A 12,080-nucleotide genomic window follows, 5' to 3' on the forward strand; every position below is an offset into this window, starting at 1 on the left:
CTCCCTTCTGGCTTGTAGAGTTTCTGCTGAGAAATCAGCTGTTAACCTTATGGGAGTTCCCTTGTATGTTGTCGTTTTTCCCTTGCTGCTTTCAATAATTTTTCTTTGTCTTTAATTTTTGCCAATTTGATTACTATGTGTCTCAACACGTTTCTCCTTGGGTTTATCCTGTATGGGACTCTCTGTGCTTCCTGGACTTGGGTGGCTGTTTCCTTTCCCGTGTTAGGGACGGTTTTGACTATAATCTCTTCAAATATTATCTTGGGTCCTTTCTCTCTTTCTTCTCCTCTGGGGCCCCTGTAATGCAAATGTTGTTGCATTTAATGTTGTCCCAGAGGTCTCATAGTCTGTCTTCATTTCTTTTCATTCTTTTTTCTTTATTCTGTTCTGCAGCAGTGAATTCTACCATTCTGTCTTCCAGGTTGCTTATCTGTTCTTTTGCCTCAGTTATGCTGCTATTGATTCCTTCTAGTGTATTTTTCATTTCAGTTATTGTATTGTTCATCTCTGTTTGTTTGTTCTTTAACTCTTCTAGGTCTTTGTTCTTTAATTCTTCTAGGTCTTTGTTAAACATTTCTTGCATCTTCTCGATCTTTGCCTCCATTGTTTTTCCGAGGTCCTGGATCATCTTCACTATCATTATTCTGAATTCTTTTTCTGGAAGGTTGCCTGTCTCCACTTCATTTAGTTGTTTTTCTGGGGTTTTATCTTATCCCTTCATCTGGTACAAAGTCCTCTGCCTTTTCATCTTGTCTGTCTTTCTGTGAATGTGGCTTTCCTTCCACTGGGTGCAGAATTTTAGTTCTTCTTGCTTATGCTCTCTGCGCTCTGGTGAATGAGGCTATCTCCCTTTTTCTTTATCTCTGTGATTCCAATAGCATGGTCAGACTCTTGTCATCTTTCAGCTAGATTTCTGCAGCAATCTTCTCTCTTTCTCCAGTGTATTCCCCCTCTAGTTGGTCTGGCCTGTTGAATATTTTAAAAATCCCATCTAATTTATTGAAATCATTTTTGGTTGAAGGCAGGATGAAATTGGATTAACAGAGTCTATCTCTACCCCGCCCTCATCATCTCTATTAGGGATTGTTGCTAATAATCAAGCCCTTCATTTCTTCACCTTCACTTCAGATGATCCCCACTTCTCCTCAGCTGATGAGGTCATATATTGGACTGTCATTGCTCAAAACTGATTATACCTGAGATCCTAAACAAGATCCCCAGGTGATTGATTGTACATTAAAGTTTGAGGCTCATAATACTGAAAACAAGCAAGAAATAGCCCTCTTTTCAGAAACTGGGTACCAAGTAATAGCTGGGATTTTGCTTCACTTTTCCCTACTCATTTCTTGTTCTCCTTGTCCTCAGCTAACTACTGAGATAATGAGAGTTCTTGTCCTGGTGTGATGACTCAAACCTTCAGTCTGAGGCATCTGAGTCATTGGTGGTATAGGATTGCTCTGAGTTTCTGTCACCTTTATTTCAAGGAGGTGCCTCTGTGGGGAGAGTGGAGGAAACCTGCCCAGGGTCCTACAACCAGTAGATGGGGGTCTGGCATAGACATTATGGTATAGTGAGAAGAGCAAAGGTTTTTAAATCCTTGCCTTGTTACTTACTTAGATGTGGATATTGGAAAAGTCACTTAACTTCTCTAAGCCTAAGTTTTTTGCTTATAAAGTAAGAAATGAAGATATCTACTTGGGAGGAGTGTTAAACATAACTTCTGGGAGGAGGAGAATTAAACATAAGGTCTTTAGATTATAATTTCTGGCACAGAGTATACTTTTCCTCTTTCCCTTTCTAGCCTTTTGATACAGGGTTTGCTTCCTCAGTTTGAGGATGGCTGTTTTTTACTTGTCACTCTCCCCTCTCTCTCATAAAACTGGAAAAGAGTTCTTATCTACTTCAGTTTATGAAATCCCTACTAGCCTCTTAAAAATATTAATAGCTCTTAGTTCCAGGATGGGAACTGGCAGCCATATCATTTGTGCAGATGAGGGTACTGCAGGCCTTAGATCCCCAGGAGGGAGCCAGTCTGTGGAGCTGAGGGATCTGGAGATGGAGTTTTCCACCATGTGATCTTAGTTTTCTTACAGGTGTTATAAAACAGCTCATTGGCAAGGGTTCAAGGGCAGTGAGAACTGAGCAAAAATTGAGTCTCCTCTGAGTCTCTGGAAGAACATGTTGGGTCCCCTGTGATGTGGAAGGTGAACATCTACTGTCTTGTTGCCAGTTCCTAAGTCACAGTGTCCTGCCTTGACTGCATTGGGCCTGGATGACAGGGACAACCTTCTCACTTAATTTGTGCCCTTGTTTAAGTGTTTGTCCTGGCACAAACTGCATATTTCTTCATCTTTAAATAATGCATGGGAACACTAGGTGAATGCGTCACTTTGGAGGCGCCGCAGGCTTCCCTCTGTCCCTGAGGCTCCTTGACAGGCCTCCCCCTGTGGAGTCACATTTGAAAAATTAACATCTTGCAGTGCCCTGCTTTCAAATGAGTGAATTAAAGTAAGGAATAAAGAGGTGGGTTGGAAAAACAGTTTCAGGAAATCACCATTTTACATGAGGGGAAAATGGAAATAGACTAAAATGTTAACAGTGGTGGTTTTTAGAAGGAAGGGCTGTGAGTAAAACATCTTTTCATTATTCCGTGGTTTCTGCATTTTCTAAAGTGAGCACACATTACTTTTAAATAGGAAGGAGAAGTTTGAAATTGTCATTTTAAATTACTGATAAGTAGTGAAATCCAGATGAAAAGTAGCCACAATTTATAGTGTGATTAATAAACACAGTGAGTAGATCCCAGTTAGGCCAATATTTTGGGAGTTAACTGGGTTGAAGTGGGGACTATAAAAGAGAAATTTTAGATGCTGGCTGAAATTGGTGATAAAAAGTTCAAGCCATCTCATCCCGTTTTGAAGTGTGACTGATATGAAAATAAAATAAAATAAAAATTCAGTTTCTGGGCATTCAGTAGCTCAATCAAGTTTATAGAATACCTGGGATCTGAGAAAAGAACCACGTCCTATAGGGAGGTTTAATATCGGGCTTGTGCTGTCTAACTGGCACAAATGTTTGGGGTCCTCATGTTGGCATGTGGGGTCCATAGTTTGAGCAGTGGTCCCTGTTGGCACCCTCTGGGTTCTTCAGAGTAATGGTAGAAGAGGTTTTGTTAGTCAGCCTAATGTAGTCATAGTTGAGAGCAGGATTTATTTTGGTGTATTGGTCATTAATAGTTAAGAGTTTGCCTGGAACACATACCCTCTCCATAGCTAACCAAGTCAAAGCCATACATCCTACCTCTGGAGGGAAGAACAGAAGAGTGGATTAATATAATAAAGTAGTATCTTGTGAAGGATTCCCACCAATCAGAAGTAATTGCTCCTCCTTTGAACTCCTCTGGCTCTTCTTCTTACTTTTCATTTTGTAGTTAGCTTTATACATAGCTGTCGTCTCTACTCTTTAGTAAGCTCCTGGAAGGCAGGGACCTTCTTTAATATCGTCCATAATGCTTTGCACAGTGAGTACTCAATAAATGGTTGTTGAATGTCTGAATTCCCAACTCATGAATTTAGCATTTTTCCTGCAGGGCCGAGGCAGAGGAGATGAAGCCTAGAGCTTTGGAGTCTGGGTGGGAATCACTTGCATGCAGTACCCAGTATCTGCAGCCTCTGCCCATGGCGTCCTGTACAGTGGGATGGAGGCTCTGCCTCTCTATTCCAACTTTCCCTAACTTCTCCCTCTTTGTGTTAGTTATCTATTGCTATGTAATAAATCACTCCAAAACAAAGTTATGTATTACGTCTCATGGTCCTGGGTCAGGAATTGGGGAGCAGGCTTGGCAGGGCAGCTCAGGATCTCTCAGGAAGTTGCAGTCAGATGTCTCCAGGGCTGCAGTCATCTGCAGTCTTGACTGGGGCTGGAGGATCCACTTGCGAGGTGGCTCACTCACATGGCTGGTAGGTTGGTTCTGACAAGTTGGTTCTTTTCCCCAGAGGGCTACTTGAATGTCCTCACTATACGGTGACTGGCTTCCCCCAGAGCTAATGAATCAAGACTACAGTGTCTTAAAACAGAAATTATAATGCCTTTTATATTGTCGCTTCAGAAGTCACATACTGTTGCTTCTGCCATATTCTATTACTTACACAGGCCATCCCTGATGTTTTTGGATGGGAGATTACACATGAGTGCAGGTATCAGGAGTCAAGGACCCTTGGGCTCATTGGAGGCCATGGTGGAGGCTGGCTACCATACCCTCCATCTACTGCTTTGATTCCCCAGGTAAAGGCTGGTGAGCTTAGCCTTGGTTTATCTGTTTATCCTAGGCTACAGCATTAACCTGCAATTTTTGTTCTCCCTTAATCCACCCTCCAAACTGTTGCTTTCTGAAGTGTAACTGTGAGCAGTGTTGTTCTCTTACTTATGCAAAGTAACTAAAATGGATTCTCCACGAGGGCAAAGACTATTGTATTAAGTATCTTTGCTGCATAAAAATATTCCTGCAACCTTAGTGGTTTAAAACAACACACATTTATCATCTCAGTTTCAGGGGGTTGGGATTCCAGCTGGGTTGACTGGGTCCTCTGCAAGGCTGCAATCAAGGTTCTGGTCAGGGCTGGCTTCTCATCTGAGGCTCGACTGGGGAAGGATCCACTTCCAGGCCCATATGGTTGTTGGCAGCCGTCAGTTCCTTGCAAGTGGTTGGACTGAGCATCCCAGTTTCTTGCTCTTTTGGCTGGAGGCTGTTTCTTACCACATGGCCCTCTCACAACACGCCAACTTGCTTCTTCAAAACCAGCAGGGGAAAGTGTGTCTCTCCACAAGACAGATGTTAAATATTTTTGTAATGTAATCATACACAGATACTCATGTACATTCCATCACTTTTGCCATATTCTAATGGCTAAAAGCAAGCCATGGGTCCCACCCACACTCAATTGGTGGGGTGGGGAATTATGCATGGGTGTGAATGCTAGGAGGTACAGAGATCACGGAGGCCACTTTAGAGTCTGTTTGCCCTAAGCATCTAGTCTAATGTGTCTTCAGCACCCTGAGCCATGCATGACACATACTAAGCTCTAATATTTGAATGAATGGATGTAGTGTGACTGTTATGTTTCCAGCTCCTAGTTTAAGCCTTTTGCTTCACTTCTCTTCTGTTTCAGAGTTACTGATTTATTCTTGAGAATCCTCTACTCTCATCTGTCCTCATGGATGAACTTCAGGATGTTCAACTCACAGAGATCAAACCACTTCTAAATGATAAGGTAAAGACTGCTGTTGTCACTAAAATATACGTAATTCTTTTCTTCTGTGATTAGTTCATTTTCTATATTATCTAAATAGTAACTAACTCAGAACATCTTTAACTTGACTTTCTATGGAGAGAACACTTTAAAAAATATATTGCTTAACCTTCTTCTTGATGTCTTGCCTCCCTTTCTTCCTACTTCTGTTTCCACTGGCCAAATTCAATCAAGTTATCCTTGGAATTTTCTTGTTTTACAGATAGAGATGTTAAGCAGAGAGTGTGAGAGTGGGTTTGACTTGGAATCCAAGTGTCTTGACTTTCAATTTCTATAAGGAAAACTTAACATCCATGGCTGGTGATGTACACAGGCTGCAGTGCTCTCTTTAAAATTTGTCAAGTCTATGGTGTGACCTTTCTGTCTACGTTGAGGTTTTCATCAGGGATGCCTGGATGTTGGTAATACACCTCATTTTTATGTTCGTGTCAGAGAACTACACAATAAGCATCATAGTTAACAGCCACCAGGATTCAGCAAGTGAAGAGTGCTGTGATGGTGGGAGTTACCAAAAAGCTAAGAAAGGCTTATCCGCTCTCCTCTCCCTCTCCATTCAGTAAATGCGCCTGAAATTCTGTCTTTTCAGCCCTATTCTTTTGGTTTATTGTCATGGTCCCCTATTAAAATACTGTTCTAGCTTGGTGTGGATGAGTCCATGGCATCCTTTCCTGAGGGAAGTATTGTTGGAGAGTAAGGGTAAAGATGGGTGAGGTCAGGATGGGGGCAGGGGCTATACCAGAAGATGCTGTTGCCTGTTATCTCTTTTGCCCAAAGCAAGGCCCTTCACCTACAACTTCTGGGGCCGTTGACTTACTGTGTGTTCGTTAATTTGCTGTTGAAACCTGTCAACCCCATTTTCGTCCCTGTGACCTCATCTCCATCCCCACTCCCACTCCTTCCTTTATCTTTCACCAGATTTCTTGCTCTCTCCCTTGGCAAGCTGCACACTTTTTTAAAACCCCCATTTGGTTTCTTCTGCTGCTTCCCTTCATGTTTTCAGAAAACTCTCTCCTTTAAGCACTGTCTTTTGGTGCATGTGAAGAGCTGTCCCCAAAATGATTTGCTACAAAGAGGAGGAAGGAAATAAAATCTGCATCTGTAAAGCTTATGTATAGCCACAGAAATGAATAGTTACAGGGCAAGTGGGGGTAGGCAGTTTAGCTTCAGGAAGGTAGTAACCTATCCTAAACCTGGCTGATAGTCAGAATCAGCTGGGGAATTGCTTAAAAATACAGATTCCTGGGCCCCACTCTAGAACAACTAAATTGGAATCTGAGGGGAGGGGGACAGGACACACACACTTCTCTATAATCAGTGGTCCTCAACCTTGGCCACTTAATGGAATTACTTGGGGAGATTTAAAAATGACCGATGCCTAAGTCTTACCTCCAGAGGTTCTAACTGAACTGGTCCGGGGTGAACTTTTTTAACAGCTTCCAAAATTGAGAACCACGCCTAAAGTGATTGTGATTAGACAGTGTTGGAAACCCATGACCTGATGGATCTCAGACATTTGAGGACTAGGACACAGGATAAGAGGAGGATTCTTCCTTGACCCCGGAAGTCCACAGGATGCCTGAGGCACCTACATGAAGAATTGTGGGAGGGACTTCCCTGGCGGTCCAGTGGTTAAGACTCTGCACTTCCACTGCAGGGGGTGTGGGTTCGATCCCTGGTCGGGGAACTAAGATCCTGCGTGCCGCGTAGCGTGGCCAAAAAAAAAAAAAAAGAGTTGCAGGAGTTAATTGACTGGATACCTCGTAGAGAAGGCAGCTGGAAAAGAAAAGATTTGGTGACCATAACCACAGAAAAGCACTGAATTAACATCTGGGTCCTCATCTCTGAGGCCATAGTGATTCCTCAGCTATGTCTGATGTGTGCCCAAGTTCTCTGAACAGAATTGTGTCCCCTCCCCTAAAATTCATATGTTGAAGCCCTAGCTCCCTGTGTGACTTTATTGGAGATAAGGCCTTTAAGGAGGTGACTAAGGTTAAATGAGGTCATATGGTAGAGCCCTAATCCAGTAGAATTGGTGGCCTTATAAGAAGAGTGGGGGAGAGGAAAAGAGAGAGATCCACCCTCCACTCCCACTCCTGGCCAGGTGAGGACACATCTGCAAGCCAAGAAGGGAGCTCTCACCAAAAACTGAACCCTGCTGGAACCTTGATCTTGGACTTCCAGCCTCCAGAACTGTGAACAGATAAATTTCTGTTGTTTAAGCCACTCAGGCAGCCTGAGCAGTCTAAGATACCAAGCACTGTCTCACTTCCTCAAATCTGCTAGCTCTTCTTTGATAAGCCTGTGCCCACTTCCCACGCTCTATCTCCCTCCCTCCTCTTCCTGGGAAGTGCTTCTAGCCCATCACTATTCATGAGCACTCCCCTGCTCTAGCCAAGCTTTACTGAAGTAGATTGGCAAGAGGGCCCTCTTTAGATGGTATCATTCCCAAAGAATTCTACCCCATCACACCCCACACTCCCCCACTATATCAGTGCTTCTACCTTTGCCCAATAAGTGGGTGCTTTTGCATTATTTTGAAAGGTATAATGGTGATAATGCTTCTCATCCGTTATTTCATTTGATCCTCCCAAAGGCCTGGCGATGCAGGACACACACATCAATTTATTCGCATGTTGCTGATCAGGAAACTAGGGCTAGGAAAGCTGAAGTAGCTTTACTCAGACTGTGTACCTAAGAGCCCCTGCTGTATGGCAGGATTCTCAATCTTGGCACTGTAGGTGTTTGGGGCTAGATAATTATGTATTGTGGGAGACTGTCCTGTGCATTGTAGGGTGTTTAACAGCATCCTTGGCCTCTACCCACTAGATGCCAGTAGTACCCTGGAGTCATGACAACCAAAAATGTCTCCAAATATTGTCAGATGTCTCCTGGCGGGCGGGGGGCAGAATCTCCCCATTTGAGAACCACTGCTATTAGAGTATAAGCCTCCAGGTTTGAATAGGAGATGTCTTGAAATTTTTGGGGGAAGTTTTATTTTGCCTGATAGCCTATCCTGCTGTTATTTATTAAGCACTTTTTATGTGCCAGGTGCTTTACATACCTTCTCTCTTTTAATCATCAGAATATCCCTTTGAAGTAGGTAGTATTCCTCACTTAGCAGATGAAAATCTGACTGAAAGATGGGCTTGCCCCGTCAGTAAGTGGCCAAGCCAGGACTGAAACCCAAATCTTTCCTACTCCACAACCTGAGGCCTTTCCACTGTGTTCACACTAGACATTTTGGCATCACCTCTGAGGCTTGCCCTCTCTCTTTAAGGAGAAGCCTAGAGGCACGTGTTATTTCACTTCATCTTTCTGTGCATTCTCCTCATAGACACTCTTAGCCAGAGACATCGCTGTGCCCTTCCAGGCTTCAGGGAGGGAAAGGAAGTCTAGACCCAACCTGTAATGCAGAAATTTGTCCTGAGCTGACTATAAGGAAGCATTCTCAAAATAGCTTTAAGCGAGGCTTCTGTTAACTTTTCTCTTGTTGTTTGTTGGTACTTTTCCCATTTACTTTTAGTATGCCTGTGATTTTGTCGACGGCTCAGAATGGTGAAGAAGTGGGTCATCTTGCCATGCTTGTCTTGGCTCCAGTGATGAAAAGAGGCACCTGCCAGCACTTCTGTTTGTTATTTTGGAGGCAGATATCGCACAGGAATGTGAAATGATTTTTAAAAAAATAACATCTAACCATTTTCAGAGCACTTTCACAAATACGATCTAATTTGAATCTCCTGACCTCTTGTGAAGTAGGTAGTTAAAGGTATTTTTAGCTGCATTTTACAGATGAGGCTCAGAGAGGTTATATGACTTGTCTAACGTTGGTGTCTAGTGAGGTGGTGAAGCCGGGACTAGACCCCACAGCTGTTGACTTCAGCCTGGATCAGGGGGTCTAGGGCTCTTCCCACCATATGCTGCCTCTTGTAGCTGGTTGTTCCAACCTCTTCACCCAACAGACCTTGTACAAGCAGGAGAGCTGGCTGGTTTGTGCTTCATTTTCCCTGCCCTCCTCTACCTAGTGTTAGTTCAGATACTGCCGAGCCTGTGAAAGCTGAAGACCAGGCTTGAGAAAATAAATAGTAGAACACAGTTGGCTTCAGCAAAATTGAGGACCTATCAAGAAGGGGAATAAATACTTAGTGGGGGGAACAGAAACAAGTTATTTGCTTTGGTTGTTACAGTAGAAAGTGAGGTAAACCCTAAGGGAGGATATTATAAGAAGAAGCAGGGAGAACCCAGGCATGAGCATTTTTGTAACCTGCAGGACAACAGAGACAGGCCAAAGGATTTATGCCAACGTCTCTTTTAAAAAAACAACACAGGGCCTCCCTGGTAGCACAGTGATTAAGAATCTGCCTGCCAGTGCAGGGGACACGGGTTCGAGCCCTGGTCCGGGAAGATCCCGCATGCTGTGGAGCAGCTAAGCCTGTGTGCCACAACTGCTGAGCCTGTGCTCTAGAGCCCGCAAGCCACAACTACTGAGCCCACATGCCGCAACTACTGAAGCCCGCGCGCCTAAAGGCTGTGCTCCACAAAAAGAGAAGCCAGTGCAATGAGAAGCCCTTGCACTGCAACGAAGAGTAGCCCCAGCTCGCCGCAACTAGAGAAAGCTGCGCACAGCAACGAAGAACTAAGGCTGCCAAAAATAAATAAGTTAAATAAATAAATTAAAAACAAAAACAAAAACCCCCCACAGATTTACTGACATTTTCATTAAAGAGTATTTGTGAAGTGCAGCATTGCTTGCACAACCCCCCATCTTTCTTTCTACAATAATCCAAAAAGGATTATTGTCCTTTTTTAGTAGAAATGCCATATTTTATTCTCTTTGACTGTTTTTAATCAGCTTGTTTCTAAAACTTTTACTGTTGTAACAACTCCTCCTCACTTTAGTTCCGAGCTCATCAATTGTAGGTAACGCTTCCTCTTTGGTATTCATTTCTTACTCAGATTATCTCTATTTTGAGATGCTCATAATCTCTTCCAAAATGATATTCATTGCATTTACTAAGTGCCAGAACTGGGAACAGAGTGGTGAATCAGACACAGCCCCCCACATCAAGTTCACAGAACAGGTAGATTTGCCCCAAATCTCTTCCTGTTGGTAGTTGGTTCTAAGGTCTTATGTATCTTGTCTTTCCATTATATTGTTGCTTTCTGTCTTTTGACAACTCTGTGCATTGATTAGATCTCATGTTGGGAAATTACATTTCTCTTCTCTCTAGCAGTTCCTTGTTTTTCAAACTTTCCTCCTTACCTTCCCCGCCTTATTTCATACTTCTCTTCATACACTGATGTATTCTCAGTTGCTTTTTGCTTATTCTCCAGCCTTGAACTGAGAGAATTACTTGTTTTTAATTCACTTTCTTGAGCTGCTTCATTTACCTTCTGCATTTGGCACTGAGCCTCCACCAGGAAACATTCCCCTTAGTTGGCTTCTACCTTGACTGCAACTTGCAGTAATGACTTTTTTCCTTGAGTTATTCTTTTTTTTCCCCTTCCTCCACATTATTCTATTTAAAATTTTTTTTCTTGAATCCCTTTCTGCTACTTAAGTCTGCTTAGTGCAAGAATCTCTCTGAACATGGAATTAATGGTATATTCAAAATGGACAGAAAATAAAAACAAAGCACACAGAGCCTGAAACTTTTGGAAGTTTTGTTGGAGTGGAACCTTGTACCACAAATATAAGAGACAAATAAGTCCCCAGGGAGGTCTTTCTCCTTCCAGAATCTACCTAGTGAGTAGTATTGAATTTTTCTTTTTTTGGCCATGCTGCGTTGCATGCAGGATCTTAGTTCCCCGAGCCCCCCTGCAGTGTAAGTGCAGAGTCTTAACCACTGGACTGCCAGGGAAGTCCCCAGTAGTATTGAATTTTTAATGAGTTCAGAGAATTTGGCTTCAGTTGACCACGCTCAACTGAGGACCAGCTAATGAACGTCATTCAGAAACTCTGGATCCACCAGAGGACAGACAGCAGAAGCAAGAGGAACTACAATCCTGCAGCCTGTGGAACAAAAACCACATTCACAGAAAGGTAGACAAGATGAAAAGGCAGAGGGCTATGTACCAGATGAAGGAACGAGATAAAACCCCAGAAAAGCAACTAAATGAATGAAGATAGGCAATCTTCCAGAAAAAGAATTCAGAATAATGATAGTGAAGATGATCCAGGACCTCGGAAAAACAATGGAGGCAAAGATCGAGACGATGCAAGAAATGCTAAATAAAGACCTAGAAGAATTAAAGAACAAACAAACAGAGATGAACAATACAATAACTGAAATGAAAAATACACTAGAAGGAATCAATAGCAGCATAACTGAGGCAAAAGAATGGAAAAGTGACCTGGAAGACAGAATGGTGGAATTCACTGCTGCAGAACATGATAAAGAAAAAAGAATGAAAAGAAATGAAGACAGCCTAAGAGACCTCTGGGACAACATTAAACTCAACAACATTTGCATTATAGGGGCCCCAGAAGGAGAAGAGAGAGAGAAAGGACCCGAGAAAATATTTGAAGAGATTATAGTCGAAAACTTCCCTAACATGGGAAAGGAAACAGCCACCCAAGTCCAGGAAGCACAGAGAGTCCCATACAGGATAAACCCAAGGAGAAACACACCAAGACACATAGTAATCAAACAGGCAAAAATTAAAGAAAAATTATTGAAAACAGCAAGGGAAAAATGACAAATAACATACAAGGGAACTCCCATACGGTTAACAGCTGATTTCTCAGCAGAAACTCTACAAGCCAGAAGGGAG

General features: G+C 42.8%; 1 protein-coding gene across 3 annotated transcripts in view; it reads left to right on the top strand.

Annotated features, from left to right (window-relative positions):
- NDRG3 (NDRG family member 3) overlaps positions 1 to 12,080 on the top strand; it is a 59,899-nt gene that overhangs the window by 15,445 nt on the left and 32,374 nt on the right. For 2 of the 3 annotated variants that reach the window (XM_029221999.1, XM_029222000.1), the window contains exon 2: positions 5,169 to 5,270. The exons of the other annotated variant lie outside the window; for it this stretch is intronic. In XM_029221999.1, the coding sequence (XP_029077832.1) occupies positions 5,214 to 5,270 (57 nt within the window). In that variant the 5' untranslated portion in view covers positions 5,169 to 5,213. The remainder of the gene's footprint in view (positions 1 to 5,168; positions 5,271 to 12,080) is intronic. 3 annotated transcript variants of the gene reach the window in all.

Source organism: Monodon monoceros, unplaced genomic scaffold, assembly GCF_005190385.1.
Source record: "Monodon monoceros isolate NGI ecotype Baffin Bay Population unplaced genomic scaffold, NGI_Narwhal_1 Super_Scaffold_13, whole genome shotgun sequence".
NCBI lineage: Eukaryota > Metazoa > Chordata > Mammalia > Artiodactyla > Monodontidae > Monodon > Monodon monoceros.